This window comes from Mus musculus, chromosome 4 (genome assembly GCF_000001635.26).
Source record: "Mus musculus strain C57BL/6J chromosome 4, GRCm38.p6 C57BL/6J".
NCBI classification, from domain to species: Eukaryota; Metazoa; Chordata; class Mammalia; order Rodentia; family Muridae; genus Mus; species Mus musculus.
Window position 1 is genome coordinate 148641818 of NC_000070.6, and position 22468 is coordinate 148664285.

Consider the following 22468-nt stretch of genomic DNA (forward strand, 5'->3'; position numbering starts at 1 on the left):
TAATGTCAACACTTGGTAGACAGAGGCAGGTGAATCTTTGAGTTTGAGGCCAGCCTGGTCTAGAGGGTGAGTTCCAGGACAGCCAGCATTATACAGGGAAACCCTGTCTTGAAACACAACAAAATAAAGCAAAACAAAAAAAAAACAAATAAAAAAAGACATGTGTTAAGGCATGTGGCTATTTCCATAGGGGTGTGTGTGGTGGTGGAGGAGGAATGAGGTTTATGTTGTTAGAAAGGGAAGGCCCTAAGGCCTGTGTGAGGCTGTCTGAAGTGACTGAGTGCTTCAAGGGTCCCATGAAGGGCTACCCAGCAGTGTGTCCTAATCTGGGTGCTTCTGTTTGGTGCAGCAAGAAACTCCCATCTCTGTGTGAACAGGGCCTACTGACTATTTCAAGAATTGCACTGAGCCGGGCGGTGGTGGCACACGCCTTTAATCCCAGCACTTGGGAGGGCACTTGGGAGGCAGAGGCAGGCTGATTTCTGAGTTTGAGGCCAGTCTGGTCTACAAAGTGAGTTCCAGGACAGCCAGGGCTACACAGAGAAACCTTGTCTCAAAAAACAAAAACAAAAACAAAACAAAACAAAACAAAATTGCCTGAGGTCAAGTTTCCATCCATGTCTCCTCAGGTGACTCAGGATAAACCCGGGATTAAACAGTAAGTTATCAATGGAGAGTTGAGCTCAGGAACTGGTGTAAAAGAAAGGTTTAGTGTTTGTAAACACTAAGAAAGAAAGAAGATTCTAGAAGATGGAGCCAAAAGTTCACTTTGTATCCCTCTCAGTGTGTTTTGAAACATTTTGTAACAGGGGAAAGAGCGGGTTAAATGGTTCAGTTATAAAGTGTATAAAACCAGGGGCTGAAGAGATGGCCCAGCGGTTAAAAGCACTGACTGCTCTTCTGAAAAACCTGAGTTCAAATCCCAGCAACCACATGGTAGCTCACAACCATGTGTACAGCTACAGTGTACTCATATACATTAAAAAAAAAAAGTGTATAAAACCCTGATGCCTCTTAAATCGCTGGGACACACATGGCAGAGAGAACCGACTCCTGAAAGAGCACTGTCACACACACACACACACACACACACACACACACACACACACACACACACAGAGTCACTCACAAATGCACATGGACACTAGGTAGATGCAAGCAGGGTTTCTGTGTAGTCCTGCTCCGTTCCTGCCTCCAGGTTCCTGCATGTTCCTCTCTGTGCTCCTTCAGTGATGGGCTCTAATGTAAGATGTAATAAACCCTTTTCTTCCTAAATTGCTTTTGATCATGGTGTTTGCTATAGCAACAAACAACAGCACCCCCTTTTTTTGAGGTCTGAAGGAATAAAGTAATTAATGTCACCCTAGGGGGCACAAAGCAATGGAGAGGTGTTGACACACATCTGTGCATTCTGGCACCTGGCTGGCACCTGAGTAACTCTTGGCAACCAAGGGAAGGGGGCAGGCTGGCCCTTTACTTCTGAGCTGGGAGTGCCACTAGATAAACCCCTCCAGGGGAGGAGAGAGTCACCCAGCTGAGGATGTGGGGGTCTGTGGCAGTTGTCTGGTAAGTGGCCTTAGCCAGGCCTTCCAAGAGGGTCTTATTTGGTCTTCATGGGAACTGAGAAACCAGGGGAGCCCTGAGCTTCTCTTATGCCTTTTGGGGCAGAAACCAAACGTTTCCTTTTAGCATCTAGAAGCTTCCTGTCTAGAGAGAAGGCAGTGGGTGCCTTCGGATCTGTGGCTGCTTGGTCAACAGGGATGAAAAGAAGGTCCCAGACGACCCAGTCTTCAGTGGGAGGTCTGGTCAAAGTCACTCCCACCTTACCCAGGCCCCACAGTATCCTTTGCCCGGCGCGTAGCTCTTGTCTAGCATGCTCAAGACCAAGGCTCAACCTCCACTGGAAAACAGAACAAACCCGCTCAGGGCAGGAGGTGGGGTCTCTGAGGCCAGCCTGAAGGACAATGACAGCTGGCAGTTGGCTCTGGCTTCCTTACTGCAGGCCTCATGTGCGCTTTGTGACATTTGTAGATCTGTGGACAATAAGGGCGATGGAGAAGCTGGGTGGGGTGGGCAAGCAGGAGGAGGTCTGGGTCCAGTGCCAGGAACCACCTACTTCTCATAAGTGCTCAGTGCGGGGGCTCAGCTTTAGGACACGAAGGGAAGGGTCAGGTCTATCCCCAGGCTGGGAAGGGGAAGTTCAGGGGCTGTGAAGGCCAAGCTGGAATCTCACTCCTAGTGGGAGCTGGGGGAGGAGGAGATCGGAGAGAGTGCGCGAGGAGACTGAAGGGGTGCAAGCTGCCCTGGCTCTAGCAAAACTGGTGTAATAATACTCTTCGTTATAACAGCACTGATGGTAGAGGACGGCACTACAGCAACCCCAGCAGCTTGCGTCTCCTTTCCCAGGTCTCTTTCACCTGCCCTTGGAGAATCTTTAACTTCACCGGAAACAAATGTATCTGCTTTGCAAATTATATGGCGATAGTGCTGCCCCCTGCTGGGAGCCAGGGGGAGAGCCAGCTAGTTTCGCACCTTGCGAGGAGGCAGCAGAACCTGGGACAGGGATGATGTCACCAGTTTGTTTTTAGAAAGAGGGTCCCACTCTCGCTTGCTTGTAGTTTGAGATAGGGGCTCGGTACGTAGCTCAGGCTGGCCTCAAGCTCCAGATGTCCTTGCCTCTGTTTCCAGAGTGCTGAGATTGCAGGGCTGTGCCGCCACACGTCTGGCTTTATTCTGCGTTTTGTATGCAGTGGGCAGGTGAAGAGTAGGTAGTTGAATCTGGCGGAGCTGCAGGCTAGGGAAAGTGTCTAAGCCAGCCTGCCTTTGGGGGTTGAACGACCCTTTCACAGGTGTTGCCTGAGATCATCGGAAAACAGATATTTACAATTCATAACAGTACCAAAATTAGAGTTATGAAGTATTAACGAAAATAATTTTATGGTTGGGGTTACCACAGCACGAGGAACTATATTAAAGGACTGAAGTGTTAGAAAGGTTGAGACTCACCGGTCTAGGTAATTTTTTGTTTGTTTGTTTGTGTTTTGCCAACTTATTCTGGAGGACTGAGGGCCTTGGCAGTTGATCTGATTGGCACCTTAGCCTTGGCTGTCAACTCATTTGATATCCAAGAGAACTGGAGGACCCAGTGACGGTAGCCTTAGACGGAAACTTAGTGTCCTTTCTTATCTTGTGTTTTTTGTTTTTTCCTTAAATATTCATTTGGTTTTCGTATTTATGAGTGTTTTGCCTGCATGTCTGTAAGAGCAGCAAGTGAAGGCAGTACGCACCAGGTAACAAATTTCCTGGAATTGCTGTCACGTGGGTGACTGGGACTGAACCCTGGTTCTCTGCCACGATGGCATGCTCTCCTAACCACTGAGCCAGCTCTCAGTCCCTTGGTTTTGCTTTTTTTTTTAGATTTATTTATTATATGTTAGTACCCTGTAGCTGTCTTCAGACACTCCAGAAGAGGGAGTCAGATCTCCTTACAGATGGTTGTGAGCCACCATGTGGTTGCTGGGATTTGAACTCAGGACCTTCAGAAGAGCAGTTGGGTGCTCTTACCCGCTGAGCCATCTCACCAGCCCTTGGTTTTGCTTTTGAGACAGAGTTTCTCCACGTGGTGCTTCATGCGCTAAAGCTCAGATTCTTGCTGCTTAAGCCTCTGAAGTGCTGGGATTAGAGCTATATGTAGCCATACCTGGATGGATTACTTAAAATATAACTGCAAACATTTGCATATACATATGTGTATATTTCCACACACATGTGAATAGGAATTTATATACATTTTCCACTGGGGATCAAACCTGATGCTTTGTATAGACAGTGTAGCCACACATTGTACCACATCTAAAGCTCTCTACTTAAAAAAAAAAAGTCTCTCTCTGGGAATGTAAAGTAGATGTGTACTGGCCTCAAATGTGTGAGGTCCTATGATTTACTAACCAACATTGAAAGAACTAAATTGAAGTATGAACACATTTCAGAGATTTTTATTAAATGTTGTCTTGGGTTCAAAAGAGAAGTCCCCAGAGCAGATACATATGCAGGCGGTGCAGAAAGCTGGAATGCATTCCCTTAATGGATGCAAAATGAAACCATGGCCACAGGTCAGCAACAAACCATATTCTACCCGGCTATGGCTTGCTTTTTTATAAAGGCTATTTTCTCATGTAGCCCAGGTTGTCCTTAAACTCGTCATGTAGAGGAGAATGCTTTTTAACTTCTGAGTCGGTTGCCACCATCTCCCAAGAGCTGGCATTACCTGCCTTCATGAGCACGCTTGGTGTTTCGAAGTGTGTGTGTGTGTGGGGGGGGGGGGGGGCGGTGCTTCAAGGCCAGGCTTCTCTGCACGCTATCTAAGAGCTCTACCAACGGAGCTATAATCCCAACCCCTGACTCACATTTTTCTGCATAAGTACAATTTTCATGGCGCTCAGAGTTCTGAAGCTCACAGATAATCCAAGAGGCACAGACTCCATCCTGAGCGCACCAGAGAACATTCTGACATTCTGGGATTTTATTTATTTATTTATTTATTTATTTATTTATTTATTTATTTATTTATTTGCTTGTTTCTTTTTCGGCTTGGTTTTGATTTGTTTTTCCTGAAGAAACTTAGTAACTATGTGTGTCCACTCAGAAACTTTCAAACCTTCCTTTACACTCTAAAGCAATTTTAAAGCAAACACCCATGGCTGCTCCCCCGGCCCCTGCCATGCCCCAGCTATTCCCCAGCCCACCCCAGTGACTTCCACTTCCCACCCCAGAGGAGCGGCTATCCACACCTCCAAATGCAAAGACTATTTTTGACCTGTTTATAAACACAGTCACAGAAGAGGCGCTCCATCATGTCTGGCTTCTTTCACTTAGCAAAACGTCTGCCATGTCATGTGATGTGTTGCTTTTTATTGTGCTCTCCCATCTCCTATGGTGAGCAGATCCCAGCGCCGTCCATCGCAGTGCTGATTGCCGTTTGGGTGCTTTCCAGTCTGAGGAAACAGCCCTGCTCTGTGGACAGCCTCGTGCATACCTTTTTTGGGCACTGTGCCCGAGATGCTGCTGGAATGAGATTGCAGAGGGATCGGCCTTAGATGGTGCTGGCTTCTGAAGTAATGCGTTGACTCATTCCCTAGCTTCTGGGAGCTGGCGCTTCCTCAGTGGCTTGGCTCCTGCCAGTTTTCCCAGGTGCTGTCAGTCACCAGAGCTTCTGACTCTAGGGCTGTTTCCCAAATGTCACTTAAGGAGGTTGCCTTTCTGCAGAGTTTAGACTCTTCGTGTAGTCCTTCAAAACGAGACTTTAAAAAAAAAAAAAATGTAGCCGGGCAGTGGTGGTGTACACCTTTAATCTCAGCATTTGGGAGGCAGAGGCAGGGAGATTTCTGAGTTCGAGGCCAGCCTGGTCTACAGAGTGAGTTTCAGGATAGCCAGGGCTTCACGGAGAAACCCTGTCTCACACCCCCCCACACACCCAAAAAAAAAAAATCCAAAAGATTTACTTTTAAAAGACAGGTCTCTGGGCTGGAGAGATGGCTCAGTGGTTGGGAGCACTGACTGCTCTTCTGGAGGTCCTGAGTTCAAGTCCCAGCAACCACATGGTGGTTTACAGTCATCCGTAATCAGATCTGATGCCCTCTTCTGGTGTGTCTGAAGAAAGCTACAGTGTACTTGCATATAATAAATAAACAAATCTTTAAAACAAACAAACAAACAAACAAACAAAAAGACAGGTCTCACGATGTCGCTCTGGCTGGTCTGAAAGCCCATTCTGGACATTCTGGAGACCAGGGATGTGGCTTTACTTGGTAGAGTGCTCATCCAGAATGTACAGAGTCCTGAGAACTCACAGAGATCTGCCTGCCTCTGCCTCCCCAGTGTCGGGAATACAGGTAAGTACCACCACGCTGTGTGTGTGTGTGTGTGTGTGTGTGTGTGTGTGTGTGTGTGTGTGTGTGTGTGTGTGTGTCCGTGTAAGATCTGTACATGTGAACACTGGACTCCACAGAGGCCAAAAGAAGATTTCAGGGTCTCTGGAGCTGGAGTTGTAGATGTTTGTAAGGCACCCAAGGTGGGTGTTAGGAACTGAGGTCCTCTGCAAGATCAGGGCACACTGAACCCCTAAAACCTGGGACCTTTTGATTGCTAAGCAAGCTCTCTGCCCCTAAGCACACACCTAACCTCCTTGTGGGTTGCTTTGTTGCTGCTTATTTATTTATTGTAAGGTGGAGTCTTGCTATGTAATTCTAATTGGTCTGGTATTTACTTGTGTAAGCCAGGCCCAACTTGGCATTGTATGCATGTACGTGTGTAGGTATGTATACAATGTATACATGTATGTATGTATACATGCACTTGATCTTAGTCAAAAGGCTGAGAATTAACTTTTTTTTTTTTGAGACAAGGTCTTAGTCTGTAGCCCCAGTGTGGTCTAGAACTCATAGTAATTTTCCTGCCTCAGCCTCTTCAGTGCTAGGATTATAGGCGTGAGTCACCACATCCGGAGTTCCGTGTAAGTGTATCCCATGTGTGCTGTGCCCACGGAGGACAGAAGTGGGAGTCAGGTCCCAGAAACTGGAGCGACAGATGGTTGTGAGCCACCACGTGGGTTCTGGGAATCGAACCTAGGTTTGCTGCAAGAGCTACAAGAGCTCTTAGCCACTGAGCATTTCTTCCCCCGTCATGTGACTATGGTGGCACACGCCATTGATTCCAGCGCTTGGGAGGCAGAGGCAGGTGAATTTCTGAGTTCAAGACCAGCCTGGCCTACATAATAAGTTGCAGGACAGCTAGGGCTACACCGAGAAACCATGAACCATGAAGGATCACCTGCCTTCCCCACTTAGGGTTCTCCAGAACTTCTGTCTACTTTATGGCCAAACCCCAGTCCCTCTGGCTCTGGAGTGACCTACCCAACCATCTGTCTAGTGTTTGGTTCTTTGTCCCTCTGTCCACTGACATTTTTATGTAATTCTTCAAATTCGTCAAACTCGTTCCACGCACCTATGGTCCCGCACCTGCTGCCTCTTTGGCTGGAATGCACCTCCCTGGATCGAAGCTCAGAATTCTTTGATACCTCATCTCTGCTCAAATACCACAGCTCGGCGATGTTTTATCTGACACGGGAACTTTGCAATAGGCAACGAGAGTTATTTACATTTAACATTTATTTATTTTGAAGTGCATGCCCACATACCCATGTGCTACGACATACGTGTGGGTCAGAGGGCAATTTTGTGAAGTCGGTTTTCTCCTTCCACCATGTGGGTTCCAGGGATCCAACTCTGGTTACCAGTCTTGGTGGCAAGAACCTTTCCCCAATGAGCCACCTTACAGTCCCTAAGATTTTGACAATTATTGCCCATGTCCAATGGAAATGGCTTGCTTAGTGCAGACATTTTCTCTGTGTCTCAGCCTAGTTTGTGATATCTTATTATTTGTATTTACTATTTATGTGTTATACGTGTGTTTACATGTTTGTGTGTATTCACCTTGTCAAGGGAGGCACACATGTACAAAAATGGGGGGGCATGCATGCTCGTGTGTCTGTGTGTGTGTGTACAGGCTAGAGGTAGACAAAAGTGTCATTCTTTATTGATCTCCACCTTATTATTTTTTTAGACTTATTTACTTATTATGCATACAGCATTCTGTCTGCATGTACTCCTGCAGGCCAGAAGAGGGCACCAGATCTCACTATAGATGGCTATGAGCCACCATGTGGTTGCTGGGAATTGAATTCAGGACCTGTTTCCACAGCTAGTGCTCTTAACCTCTGAACCATCTCTCCAGCCCCCTCTCCACCTTATTTCTTATTACTTTTTTTTGATCCATCTCGTCAATACCTTCACGTTAATATTATTATTGTTATTATTATTGCTGGTGTTTTGAGATAGGGTCTCACTATGTAGCCCCAGCTGTCCTGGAACTCACTATGTAGACCAGGCTGGTCTTGAACTCACAGAGGTCCACCTGCTTCTGAATCCCAGCTATGTGATTGAAGATGTGACCACCGTGCTGGCTCCATCTTACTTTTTTTTTTTTTTAGACAGGCTCTCTCACTGAGCCTAAAGCTCACCAATCCAGACAGATGAGCTAGCCAGGGAGCCCCTAGGAACCACATGACTCTGCTTCCCCGGTGCAGGGATTAGGGGTGCACTTCACCTAGGCTGGCTTTCCCCGAATATCGTGTACTTAATGATGGAGTCGTCTGTCTAACACTGTGTGGTTCTTTAAGCTGTGGAGAACCCTGAGGTGTGGGAAGGATTCTTGTCAAAGGGTTGGTGTGTGTGACAGGGATGTTCATTCAGAACTTCTGCCTCCCTTTGTGGCAGTCTGTCTGTCTGTCAGTCTGTCAGTCTGTCAGTCTGTCAGCAAATTCATCCCAACATCCTGGATTCTAGAACAAAACCACCTTCTTCTTCTTCTTCTTCTTCTTCTTCTTCTTCTTCTTCTTCTTCTTCTTCTTCTTCTTCTTCTTCTTCTTCTTCTTCTTCCTCTTCCTCCTCCTCCTCCTCCTCCTCTTCCTCTTCCTCCTCCTCCTCTTCCTCCTCTTCCTCTTCCTCTTCCTCCTCTTCTTCTTGTTCTCCTCCTCCTCCTTTTTTCTTTTCTTTTTTCTCTCTCTCCTTTAAACTGGCTGTAAATCTGCAGGGCTCCCTCATCAATAATGACTTAATCCTTAACGTGGATTCATTGTAAAATCTGTATCACAATGTTGCCTTTTCGGAAACCCTTTTTTTACATTGATGTCCTGGGAAGTATCCTCCCTCAGCATCCCCAGTTCCCGTCCCTGCCTCTCATCCCTGTTTCTTCTTTGGTGCTTGCTTGCTATGGAAGATTCCACTATTCATTTCTTTCTTTGTCTTTGCTGCTTGGTCCAAGTCTTGGCTACTGCCCATGGTAGGCATGCAAACAATATATCTCTGGGGCTAGGGTGTAATTCAGCGGTAGAGTGCTTGCTTAGCATTCTGATGCCCTGGATTTGACCCCGTAGCAGAGCAAAAATAAAAAAATAATAAAATCCATATATACATAAATATAATTGACTAGATGAGCTGTAATGGAGATGCTGCGCACCTGTAATCTGGGTATTTGGTAGGCAAAGGCAGGAGGGATTCCAAGTTAGAGGCTAGCCTGGGCTGTATAGCGAGGTTAAGATTAGCACACTGTCTTAAAACACAACACAACACAACAACAATAAAAGCAAGAAAAAATGAAAAGAAAACAGAACCAAAAATGAGATATAATTGCCCGGCTGTATGAAGACAGCCGAGGCAGCCCTGCTGGGCTGGGCACCTGCTCCATGCCCTTCGCTCTTCCTTGCAGGGCCATCTGTCTGGCTTGCATTCAGCCTGCTGTGTTCCCATGGATCCTCCCTGTCAGGTCAAACAAGGACAGGCCTCGCCCAGCGCATGGAGCTCTGACAGGTAAATCAATCAAGCTTTTCTGGTTCACAACAGGCTTTGGGCGGTCCCCTCTCCTCAGACGGACAACTTGCCATGCTTACATGGAAGGCAGAAGGCATCTGTAGCCAGCACACCGGCCTGGATGGCCGCCCAAGTGCTGGGATTCTCAGGGCAGCTGGTGCCAGAGGCAGGACCAGGCTTCCTCACATGGATGGCAGCACTTGTTTTGAAGTATCTGGCACAGGCTCTGCACCAGGCCTGGCAGGGAGACTTGGCGGCAACACAGTTTGTTGTTTTCACCTTTGCTGTTTGTTTGTTTGTTTTGAGACACGGTTTCTCTGTGTAGCCCTGGCTGTCCTGGGCTCACTATGTAGATCACGCTGGCCTTGAACTCAGAAATCCGCCTGCCTCTGCCTCCTGAGTGCTGGGATTAAAGGTGTGCGCCACCATTGCCAGACCTTTGTTGTTTGATTTTTGCTTTTTTCAAGACAAGGTTTCTCTGTTGCCCCTGCTGTCCTTTTGGAACTCTCTCTGATGCAGACCAGGCTGGCCTCAGAGATCTGCCTACCTCTGCCTTCTGAGTACTGGGATCAAAGGTGTGTGCCACTGCCTAGCTTGTTTTGTTTTTTGGTACAGGGTCTCAATATACAGCTTTGTCTGGCCTGGAACTTGTTATATAGACAGGCTAGCTTTGAACTTGAAGAAATCTCCTGGCCTCTTGACTCTCAAGTGCTGGGATTAAAGGTGTGCACCACTGCACCAGGATCACTAACTCATTTTTACATTAGAGTGCAGAGGAGTGAGGGACTTATCATCAATCTCCTGGCAAAGACTAGTAGAGCCCAGACTTCCTCAAACCAGTTGAGTCCTGGGGTCTCCATTGTCAGTCACTCACCACACAAAAGATACAACAAGAGTAGCACATGTTTGCTGAACGTTTATTCTGGTTCAAGCCCTGTGTTGTGATCCTCCACCCAACTCCCTCCTTTTTTAAAAAAAAAAAGATTTATTTATTATTATATCTACGCACACTGTAGCTGTCTTCAGACACACCAGAAGAGGGCATCAGATCTTATTACGGATGGTTGTGAGCCATCTGTGTACACAGCTACAGTGTACTTACATAATAAATAAATAAATCTTTGGGCTGGAATGAGTGGGGCCCGGAGCGAGCAGAGGTCCAGAGTTCTATTCCCAGCAACCACATGATGCTCACACCATCTGTATAGCAACAATGTACTCATATACATAAAATAATAAAAAAGAATTTATATATATATATATATATATATATATATATATATATATATATATATATATATATACTGTAGCTGCCTTCAGACACACCAGAAGAGGGCATCGGATCCCATTACAAATGGTTGTGAGCCACCATGTGGTTGCTGGGATTTGAACTCAGGACCTCTGGAAGAGCAATCAGTGCTCCTAACTGCTGAGCCATCTTTCTTTTTTTTTTTTTTTTTTTTTTTAGATTTATTTATTTACTATATGTAAGTACATTGTAGCTGTCTTCAGACACTCCAGAAGAAGGAGTCAGATCTTGTTAAGGATGGTTGTGAGCCACCATGTGGTTGCTGGGATTTGAACTTCGGAAGAGCAGTCGGGTGCTCTTACCCACTGAGCCATCTCACCAGCCCCCTGAGCCATCTTTCTAGCCACAAAGTTGTGTAGGGCTTTTATTTGGGTTGTTGTTAGTTTTTGAGACGGTCTCATCATATAATCCTGGCTGGCCCAGAACTCACAGAGGTTCACCTGCCTCTGCCTCCTGAGTGCTAGGATTAAAGGCATTACAACACCTGGCACTTTCTTGATTCTTGATTGACATAGGAGGGAACAGTCTACTGTGGGCAGTGTCATCCCCTAGGCGTTGCTCCTGAGCGGTATAAGAAAGCAGGCTGAGCAAGCCATGGGGAGCAAGCTGGTAAGCAGCGCCCGCCCTCCATGGCCCCTGCTTGGGCGCCTGCATGCGGCTCCTGCTTTGTCTTCTCTTTATGATGGATGCTACCTGTGGGCTGAAATAAACCCTCCCCACCCCTCAAGCTTCCTTTGGTCAGGCCGTTTATCACAGCAATGGAAACCTAAGGCCTATGGGATCTGGGAATCTAACTCGGGCTGACAGGATAATATGTTTGGGTGGCAAGGACTGTTCCTTGCTGAGCCATCTCACCAGCTCCCACTTTTTACAAATTAATTTATTGTGTGTGTGTACATGTATGATATATGCAAAGGTCTGGGTATCTGTGCCCCTCCCTTCATACCTGTAGAGGCCAGAGGAGGGTGTCAATTGTCCTTCTCCCTCGATCTCCACCCTATCCCTTGAGACAGGCTTGCTCATGGAACCTGGAGCTAAGCTGGTGGCCAGCAAACCTCCGTGGTCTCCCTGTCTCTATACCCATCAGCACAGGGGTGGGAGTGTGCATTCGGCCATCCATGGTCCTTTCATAGGTGCTGGGGACTTGAACTCAGGTCCTCATGCTTGTTCAGTGGGAGTTAGCTCATCTACTGTCCCCAGCCTCCAGGTTTTTCATTATTCACTCATCTTGGAGATAGGAGATGTGACCAGGGCATAAGAACAGGGGTGGGGCCATCAGGTTCACTAGAGGAACTCTCAGACTGCAGGAAGGGTGTTACTGGCACTTATAGTTCATCCTGGCACAAGAATGAAGACTAAGATCAGACACTGGGAGAGAGCATAGGTCAGGGTGAAAGAACCTAGTGGGAAACCCCCACTCAATTTCTGTCCGGCGTGCACCCAAGAATCACGAACAGACTACCATCTTGATGTAAAAGCATGAGGTAGTTTAATGACGGAGCTCTGGGCTGACACATATCTCCCGCAGGAGACAGAGGTGTCGACCACATGGTGGAGCCATAATGGCGGAGCTCCGGTTCGAAATGTATCTCATGCAGGAGACAGTGGTTTCGACCCTGACGCTTGGAAGCTAGGGACTTTTATAGAAAAGGGGTGGGGCTGGGGGAGGAATTGGCGCAGTTTCACATGATTGGTCCATTTAAACATCAACAGACTGTCAGAAGGGCAGGAGATAGGGAGGCACTAGGCCAGTCAGGACATGTAATGACGGGCCTGCCCGGGCATGACCTGGCCTGTTCTGCTATGTTCTCAGCCCCAGGTTTTAAAGCTCACAAACAACTCTTTGGGCTATTTGACATAAATTACATGAATCACATGTCTCAAGTTTTATTTCCTTTCAGGGGTCGCTATCAGTATCTGTAATCACTACCATCACTCTTGTCTAACGTCATCATTGTCCATATCCTCATCGTTATCATCATCATCATCATTTAATCAATTCCAGGAAGAAACAGAGTAAGCAACAGACACACACACACACACACACACACACACAGGAGCGCTCAGTGGGGATTTAGACCCAGATGTCCTGACACCGTTGTCTACACTCACAAGTAAATCATACCGTTCCCAGTCTTTCCATGCCACACTGCTTAGACGCAATGGTGACCCGTTTCCTAGCTGGTCTACTGCAGCAGGATCGAAAGGAGGCCTGCCCAGTCTTCCTTCTTCCCTTCCCCTCTCTCTCTTGTGTCCTCTCTGCCTCCTCACAAGTATCTTTTTGTCTCACAGAAAAGGTCGAGTGCTTCTCAGACTACATGACCCTGCAGATCCCGAGTAGTCACGTGCAGGGTTTGAAGCAGTGGCTGGTCGGGGTCCTGCGCCTGCCGGGTAAGCCATCTTCTCAAACCTGGGTTTTCCAATTCTCAGCCATTGACTGGCTGGAGCCTTTGCTAAGGGAGATCCCCAATTCGTCCCTCACCCCAGGGCACAAGGGCGGCCTTCCCTGAAAGCTTCATGCTGTTGGTTTCTTCCCAGGGCTGCCCTGACCTTCCCCAAGACAGTTCTGTCCTGGTTGCGCTCTCAGCCCATTTCCTCTTCTGGTACCTACTTAAAATGGCCTCCTACCCTTGTTCACATGCTTGTCACTAGCGCCACCTGCAGGTAGTTGGGGAGCAGGCACAGACCATGGCTCCATGCAGATAGCTGCTGTGTGTCTCCAGGACTAAGGACTCTCTAGTACATGTTTAGGAGACTCCTAATAGATACTTGCTCACCCTGATTGAAGTGTCTGTCAGGTGCTAGTAGACTCCCTAAACGCGCGCATGTGCGCACGCTCATTTAAGCGCACGGGTTTACAAAACAGTGCCGCAGCCGGGTGGTGGTGGCACAAGCCTTTAATCCCAGCACTTGGGAGGCAGAGGCAGACAGACTTCTGAGTTCAAGGCCAGCCTGGTCTACAAAGTGACTTCCAGGACAGCCAGGGTTATACAGAGAAACCCTGTCTCGAAGGAAAAAACAAAACAAAACAAAGCAGTGCCATCAGAGGATAACTTGCAGGACTATTTCTTCCTTTTAACTAAGTGGATCTGAATTTGAACTTGAGTCATCAGGCTTAGTGGCAAGTAGCTTTAGCCCATCGAGCCATTTTGCTGACCCACAATTCCTTCCTTTTTCCTGTTTAAACCTTTATTGCATGTGTATACCCATATGTTTTGCCTGCACATAAGTCTGTATACCATGTGCATGCATTGCTAGTAGGGGCCAGAAGACGGTGTCCATCTTCTGGAACTGGGATTACAGATGTTTGTGAGCCACCACATACGTGCTAGGAACCAAACCCAGGTTCTCTGGAAGAGGACGCGTCTTACCCATGGGAACCACAATCTCATGCTTGGTGGGAGAATCTCATGCCTAAAGCAGCCAGAAAGAGGGCTGAGAAAGTTATCACTTTCAGAAAACTTTGAACCATGAGCTTACCCAGTGCAAAGTGGGAAACTTCTAGAAGGAACTAGAACAGAGATAATATGCTCATCTCCTGTTTGAGTTTGGTCACAGAGGCTGCAAGTCAGACACCCACAATTTTCCTCTTTTGTACAAAAATAGAGAAATTGAGGGGGGAACTTCCCATCTCAAAGTGTTTTTACTTTTTCCTTTCCCTTCCCTTATTTTTGAAGGCAGGGTCATACACTGTGGTTACTACAGTGCTACCCTAGAGCTCTGTGCAATCCAGGCTGACCCCAAACTCATGGCAGTCCTCCTTCCTGTCTTAGCCTTCCAGAGCTGGAATTACAGGTGTGAGCCACCACGCCTGACTTTGTCTGGGAATTCGAAAGTGCTGTCTGGGACTGGTGTGTCCTGAATCCTGAATTGGCCCTCGGATGGTCAGCCAGGCGGCGATGCCTCTCAGGAGTTGGAACAGCATCTGTGTATTAAAAGGCCACTTTTCCAGGAGAAAAACGCAGAGGATACATTAAGCTGTCGCCTGTTCTTTGGAAAGCCATTATTAATGGAAAACAATAGATTAATAGTTTTAAAACGCTTGTTCAATAAGTAATTTTTATGGCTCTGGATAGAGCCCATTAAACATTTCTGTGTGTTATTATAAAGAAGTTTTAAGTGTAAAATCATAAAGTCGATAATCAGGGAATTAGTCACAGCAGCCAGCCACAGGCCATTAGTTTTAGGCGCTGTCAGAGACACCTGTGGCTTCGGAGGGAAACTGTTTCTTTTGCTCGGCAGCAGCACCAGGTGGGGATGCAGAAACGATGTTGCCTGCGATGCTGCCTGCTGCCTCCCATAAAGTTGAAGGGACAGAAAGCAGGTGCAAGCAGTGGGATGCAGGCAAATATTTACAAAGTGCAGACGTGAATGGGAAACCAAAGCGACCCAGGTCAATTTGCACATCCAGGCTTAGACACTTTATTTCCCCAGTGAGCTGCCTTTCAGAGCCACAGGCTCGGCCTTGATCTGCTGCTAAAGATAGCCGTGAAGGCTGCAACCTCTCAAAAGGAAAGTAGCAACCGCTATGTCACCAGAGAGAGCCCCCCACATCCAGGCTTCGAAAGCTGTCTCTTGCAAGGGGCGTTCGCCTCCCATCAGCTGAGACTTTAAGGGGAAAAAAAAATTACCTCAAAAGCAACACGAGATAATTATGGAAACAGAAGAAATCTAAAGACGATAATGAAAACTACCTGTAATCCCTCTGCTCGGTGATATTCCTCATCCAATGAATGTTTACTTGAGAGCCCTCTCAATGTGCCAGACGCAGCTTACTTAAGGCTCTAGGAATATGGCAAAGAACAAAACAGATAAATACTCTTGGCGCCACGGGGCTGGCATTTGAGTGGAGGGCAACAAGACCATTGCTATAGTCATTGTCATATTTTTCTCAGCTGGCGAGTCGGTAATGTGTGGTGTCGAAAGGCATCCTGAGAGTGGGGCGCGGTTTGGAGAGGAGTGATGGAGGCTTTGCTGGCAGAGACCTCGTTGACAAGGGGGCTTTACTTAAAGACTTGAGAGTGGTGGACTGAGCCACGCAGGTATCTGGAAGAGACAGAAGACTCAGCCAGTGGAAAGGCCCTGAGTGCACCCACGACGACGTGTTAGAAGTAGCAGGAAGACCAGTGTGGCTAAGGCAGAGGGAGAGCAGTCAGAGGCTTTGTGCACCTCACAGGGGTCTCTCTGAGTGCAGAGTGGAGCGATCTGGCGCAGGCGCGAGTGGGACTCCGTGGGTTGCTGAAGTGGGGGTGGGGAAGTAGACTACAGTGGGTGGAAGGAAGTAGGAGAGGAGCTAGGAGACAACTTCTGCAACCCAGGCTGGACAGTCTGTATGTTGACTTCTGTTGGCGTCCACCTTCCGCCATTCTCTTTACCGTTCTCTGACGTTCCAGGGTAGCGCAGCCTTGGGCTTATGTCTGAGTGTCGGAAACTCCTAACCTCACCTCCGCTGTTCTCCCGCTGTTCTGTTTCTGTCGTAGGCTCTAAGAGGGCCCCCAACCACCTGGACTCTCTTCTTACCAAATGTGGTTACCTCTTGCATCCTGCTCACGAGGGAGGCTTCATCTTCCGAGCACTGTACTCTGGTTGCTTTGTACAGAAAGAGGTGGGTTTGAGAAACGACTTATTTGCCGTGCTGGGGCCAGAAGTCAGTGCCTCGTGTATGGCTAGGCAAATGCACATACACAGTTACATAGCCAGCTTCTTTTGTTGCTTTAACACAGGGTCTCACTATAAACCCATAGCTGGCCTGGGTTTATTAGTTGGGCACATAAGGCTGGCTTCAAACTCACAGACATCTGCCTGCCTCTGCCTCCCAAATGCTGGGACTAAAGGCATACACTACTGCCTCTAGTTCTGCCCTACCCCCACCCCACTTTCCTAGGTTTTTCTATGTCACAGACACCTGGCTGTCTTAGAATCTGTAGACCAGGCTGGACCGACATGCTGAATGAAATTCTATTGTAGAAATGGCCATGGCTGCTTGCTTAGTTGCTGTGCCTCAACTGCCTCAGCTGTAAAATGGGTCCAAGGGAGTCAATGAATGAGAGTCAAAGGAAACAGGCCACCAACCAGTATGGTGTCAGGGATGATGGGACACAGGCTGCTGTGCTGTCTCTTTAAGGGTGATCTTCCTGAAAGGTATAGCAGTCCCCCCAGCCCCAGGGGCTTCCCCTGTTGGGGACTGCACTGTCACAGGCCAGAATCTGCCAAGGTTCCCAGTCCACAAGAGCCTTCCACTTGATTCTTAGCTCTTCCACGAGACAGGCCTGCATTAATCATGCCCACTGCGAATAGAGGCCGACCTATAATTGTGGCTTATTAACTGCATTTTCTTTTCTTATTTGTGTGTGTGAATTCTGCCTGACTTCCAGAAAGCAAATTACAGGTTGGAAATCAGAATGTTTCAAAAAGGGGCGAAAAGGTTGAAGCAGAGCGATCGCTACATAATGAGGTGTCCCATGATGGTGGCAAGGCTGGGTGAACAGAGCGTCCGTTGTCATCCCTCATTCATCCAGGTAACAGCCTGAGAAGGCCCTGGAGAGCACCCCAGGTGGTAGGGGGGCATCCTGGGCTGGCTTCCGTCAAAGGCCCAGGTTGATGGTTGTGGTTCGTGAACCTTGGGACATAGCCCAGCAAAGCAGACAACTAGAGACACGGGATAGGACCATTCTCTCTGGATGTCCGTAGTGTTGGCTGGCAGTCGCCTTCCACTGGGCTTTTGACCAATGAGGCCTTTGTCAGGATAAGGGACGGGGTGAGTAATGAAGTCTCTGAGGCTGTGTTCTTCATGTCATCCAACAAGCATCAAACCAATATTTGTGTTTTTCTCTTTGGATTAAGGGATGTTGCTGGCTGGGTCCTCTCTCTCTCCTTCCCCTCTTCCCACCTCCCGTCTCCTGTGTGTGTGTGTGTGTGTGTGTGTGTGTGTGTGTGTATGGGTATATGTGTATGTGTTCATATGTGTGAGTTTCTCCTGTGAGTCCCAAGGACAGTGGGAGTCAGAGGACAACCTCAGGTATCAGGTCTCGCCTTTCACTTTGTTGAAGATAGGGTCTATCACTTGCAGCTCCATGTGTCAGGCTGGCTGCCTTCAAACTTCTGTGGAGCCTCTCAACTCTACCTCCTCTCTTGCTGAAGGAATGATGAGATTACAGACTCCAGCTACTACATCTGGCTTTATGTGGGTTCTGGCAATCCAAATTCAGGTTCATACATTTTTTTTTTAAGAAAAAGATTTATTTATTGAGTTCATATGAGCATGCTGTCTTCAGACACACCAGAAGAGGGTGTGGGATCCCATTACAGATGGTTGTAAGCCACTATGTAGTTGCTGGGAATTGAACTCAAGACTTCTAGAAGAGCAGCCAGTAGCCGGGCAGTGGTGGTGCATGCCTTTAATCCCAGCACTTGGGAGGCAGAGGCAAGTGGATTTCTGAGTTCGAGGCAGCCTGGTCTACAGAGTGAGTTCCAGGACAGCCAGGGCTGTACAGAGAAACCCTGTCTCAAAAAATCCAAAACTAAACAAACAAAAAAACAAAACAAAAAAAAAACCCAGCCAGTGCTCTTAACAGCTGAGCCATTTCTCAAGCCCCAAGGTCTTTAGATTTTTGAGGCAAGTGCTTTATGCAGAGAACAATTTCCTCGGCTTTGAGGTCTCTTTTTTTTAAACCTAGGTCATGTCATGATTTATAGACATCAGGACTGGGGGCGGGGGGTGGGGGAGGAGGGTGCTCACAGTCCCAGGTTCCATCCCCAGCAGTCAGGAGCAATGGATTTCAGATATAACATCCCAACTGGAGAGAGCACAGGCCTGTGGCATATTCCAGCTGTGTGCTGTCACTGCCTGGTAGCATCCCTGAGCTCAGGTTTCTCTGTAGCCCTGGAAAACAGAGAGACTAGGCTGGGGCAGGGGAGGGTTGCAAACCCACAGCAGAAATGCATGTGGCAGACACAGAGAAGGGGAAGGGATGGACCCAAGCGTTCATTTCCTCAGAGCAGCTTTTCTTCCCACCTACACTGCTATGTCAGGCATGGAAATGATAAACCTTGTTGTTTATCATTTTGGTGCTAAGGATGGAAATCAGGACTTGGCATCTATAGGGCAAATGCTCCACCATTCAACCATGCCCATGCCCCTGCCCTGCATTGCTAATGCCGACATCTCACAGTAGGCAGGAGGTGCTGTTTACAGCCCCATTTTACGGACTGGACAAGTAGGCAAAGAAGTGAGAGTTGCCGCCGAGGTCTCATAGCAGGTAGTGGCAGAATGGCTCTATGAGCCTGAAGTATAAGGGCCCATGGTGAGCTAGAACAAGCCCTTCAATGAGCCGCTGTTTAAGCTTGACCCAGCCTTACTAGAATTTTCAGCTTTTTAAAGAGAGGCAGGAAATCCATAGTTGAATGTAAAATTACATCATAAAAAACTGACTGTGCGCTGGCAAAGCAACTCAGTGGTAGGAGTGCTGGCCTAGCATGTGTGGGGCCCTGGACCCCTCAGCAAGGGAAGGCTGTTCACTTTAGTCATTGAACAGTGAGCAGGTGTTCACTTATTTTGCTACAAGGGTCTCACGTATCTCAGGCTGGCCTCAAACTCACCACGTAGCAGGAGGTGACCTGGAACTTCTGATTCTCTTGCCTGCATCTCCCATGTGCGAGGATCACCAGTGTGACACCGCGCCTGGTTTATGTGATAGTGGGGATTAACGTATGGCCTCGTGCTAAGGGAACACTACCCACGGAACCGCATCCAGAAAATTGAACTTTCTTTTTTTTGTTGTTTTTGTTGTTTTGTTTTGTTTTGTTTTTTGAGACAGGGTTTCTCTGTATAGCCCTGGCTGTCCTGGAGCTCACTTTGTAGACCAGGCTGGCCTCGAACTCAGAAATCCGCCTGCCTCTGCCTCCGGAGTGCTGGGATTAAAGGCGTGTGCCACTACGCCCGGCTTTGAACTTTCATTTTGTAAATACCGTGTGGCCAAACAGAATGGTGTGTTTAGATCAGGGTTTGATGGTGCACTTCTGGAATCCCACGTGCAGGGGGTTGAAGCGAGAGGATTGTAAGTTTGAACTCAGTCTGGGCTACAGAGCAGGAGCCGTCCAGCAAGTGAGTGAAGGTGCTTGTCACCAAGCCTGAGCTTGGTTCTTGCAACCTGCAAAAAAGGAGAGAAATGAGTTGTCCTCTGATCGACCGTCACACACGAACCATGACACGAACATATACATCTGCCTACACAATAAATAAATAACCCAAAAATCCCAAAACCACAAATGTCCAGTTTTGCCTGATGACATGAGGAAGAAGGAGAGGAGAGGAGGTTGGAGGGAAAGACCAGCTAATGACAACCAGCTTCATTTAAGAAACATCCGGATACACGTGCCGAATGCCGGGCTCTGTGCTGGTGCCAAAAGATCAGATCTGAATGGACGTTAGCCTTGCCTGGGGAGGGGCATACAGTTCCACTCCCATCTTTGTTCTGGGCTTTGAGGTGAGAGTGCAGAGGCTGGGGTCCCTCCTCTGTGCTTGCTCCCTGCATCTTGCCTCTGGACTCCTCTGCTGCTCAATTTTAAGAAGCAGTGCCTGAAGTAGAATGATGTTTAGGTCCCGTTGTTGTCTTGTCAGGCAGGGCATTGCTGTTCCTTAGAGTCATGGGCCTCATCTTAAAGATCCCTGCGAATAGTCATGGGGCGTGGGTTTGACAATCTGGGGCTGGTCACGTCTCTTTACAATGGCCTGTAATTCCAGGAGCAGCCGCTAGGGGGACAAGGTTGCTCGTGTCATATAACATTTCCCAGAGGAAAGCAGATCTGGTAGCCAGCCAAGCACCCACTTTGTCCCTTTTGACCTGCCCAGATCCTTAGCGTCCTTCCACAATGTAGATGTTGGAGCCTACAGTAACCTCATGCCCCTGAGTAGAGTCGCAGAGAACCGCTGCACCGGAGCAATGGGTCTCAGGTGCCCCAGGCTCCTCTGTTTCCCCTCCCCCGTCATAGAACCTCACCACCTCATCGAATTGACTGATTCATTCCTGGTGGCTTCTGCAGCCGCTTCCATGGCTGCACCTTGAACTTGCATTAAGTTTTAATTAAAGCCGTTACACCAGCCTTGCCCTTGGCTAAATGCAGCTGTGGGCACAGGGCACATAGATATTTAATACTCTGCCTCTCCCTGCTGATGGCACAGGGTGCCCAAGGGTGTACCCGAGCCATGCCCTGCACACAGCGATCTGCGAGCTTGCTTAAGTGTGCCCACAAGCCCCGAGCGGGAGGCTGCGCAATAACTATTCATTGCCCTGGGTTAAGTGTGCCCAGGGGCACCTGTAAACTCAATGCAGTGATTAGCGATTGCTCCCAGGGAAGACTACTCGAGGTCCTGCTGAGTGTCTGCTGGCCCTAAATATAGTCTGCCTGTGGCCACTTAAAGGACATGGTGGGTTTAGACTGTGCGCTTGATCCCACTTCCTTTTGTTTCTTTACACAAAATTGTTCCCTCCGTGGAAAAGCCCAGCCTCTAGGGCTGCCTTGTTGCACTAGCCCCGAGGTGTAGAAACAGGAGAGAGGCTTTGGTGGCTGCCCTGGGAAATGTGGAATCCCTTTACCATCTCACCAAACCTCAGATGTCATTCCCATTCCTTCCTCTCTGCTCCCAGAGTGAAGTCAGTACCCACAAGGTGAGGAAATTACAGGCTCCTTGTGGGTTGTGCTGAGCACCGTGGGCAATGGTAGGGGCGGGCAGGTGTCTCTGAAGCCAGGGGCAGCACAGCTAAGGCACCGACAAGGCTGAGAGGTCGGGGGTCGGGTATCCCCAACCCTGTCCACCTGTCTCCAGGTCTGAAAGAATGGATTCTGTACACGTGGTGGAAAGGGGTGTAGCCTTAGGTGGGAAAGTTGTGATGGCTCATTAGTCTTTTTGGACCCAGTGTCCTTAACTTTCACAGGTGGAGGGGAGGGAGTTGCTCTCTGTTAGCCTTGGCTCTGTCCTGTTTCTCAAGTGCCCTACCCATGCTTGCAGCAAAGATAAAGGGAGTGGGAGTGGGTGAAGCCAGTGGAAGGGGAAGAGGTGAGCTGTGAGCTGCTCTGTGGCTAAAGGCACTCCCACCCACACCTGACAACTCGAGTTCTGTGTCCCGGACCCACACGGTGGAAACAGCTGACTCCTCTCAGTGGTCCGTGGACCCCTGCACACGCACAATGTGGCAGGTGTGTGCTTCCCCCCCCCCACGCTGACATAATAAATACATAAATAATATAGTAAAGGAAAAGGAGATAGGACAGCTGGGCTCAGGCAGGTCCCTTGGCCACACCTCGAGGCTCAGGTGCAGGGAGAGACCAGCTGTCTAGGATTGCCCGAGACCATCCTTATTTTAGCATTGAAAGTTCTTCATTGGGGGAAAATGGAGATGACTGGGCATTTGAAACATAGCGCCAAGGGCAAGCACACTCTTGTATCTTTTGCTTATTGGAGTCTGTAGGGGATGGGGAAGAAGTGGGGGCCTTGGGGTACGATGAGGCAGGAGGACCTGAAAGAGGCCTGGGACCCACCCGACATCTTGAACAGCAGGGCCGTTCGACACACACACACACCCTCCACCTTGCCAGCTGTGCTCTGTGCTCCAGCTGCCCTGACGGCCTGGCCCAGGGCAGCAGCTGAGGTGACATTTCCCTGGGTCTGTTGACACTTGAGTCCCAGAACATAAATGATTTTCTTGTCTTAATGAGCAAACAATCGGGGCAGCCC

At 48.4% G+C, this 22468-nt stretch overlaps 1 protein-coding gene across 3 annotated transcripts in view; it reads left to right on the forward strand.

Annotated features, from left to right (window-relative positions):
* The first annotated feature begins 1499 nt into the window (after nucleotides 1–1499).
* The window catches only part of Gm572 (predicted gene 572), a 33789-nt gene continuing 12820 nt past the window's right edge, over nucleotides 1500–22468 (forward strand). For 2 of the 3 annotated variants that reach the window (NM_001368835.1, NM_001085505.1), the window contains exons 1-5: nucleotides 1500–1566; nucleotides 9325–9425; nucleotides 13027–13125; nucleotides 16215–16339; nucleotides 17109–17252. In NM_001368835.1, the coding sequence (NP_001355764.1) occupies nucleotides 1541–1566; nucleotides 9325–9425; nucleotides 13027–13125; nucleotides 16215–16339; nucleotides 17109–17252 (495 nt within the window). In that variant the 5' untranslated portion in view covers nucleotides 1500–1540. The remainder of the gene's footprint in view (nucleotides 1567–9324; nucleotides 9426–13026; nucleotides 13126–16214; nucleotides 16340–17108; nucleotides 17253–22468) is intronic. The other variant, XM_006538816.2, reaches the window with a different exon arrangement.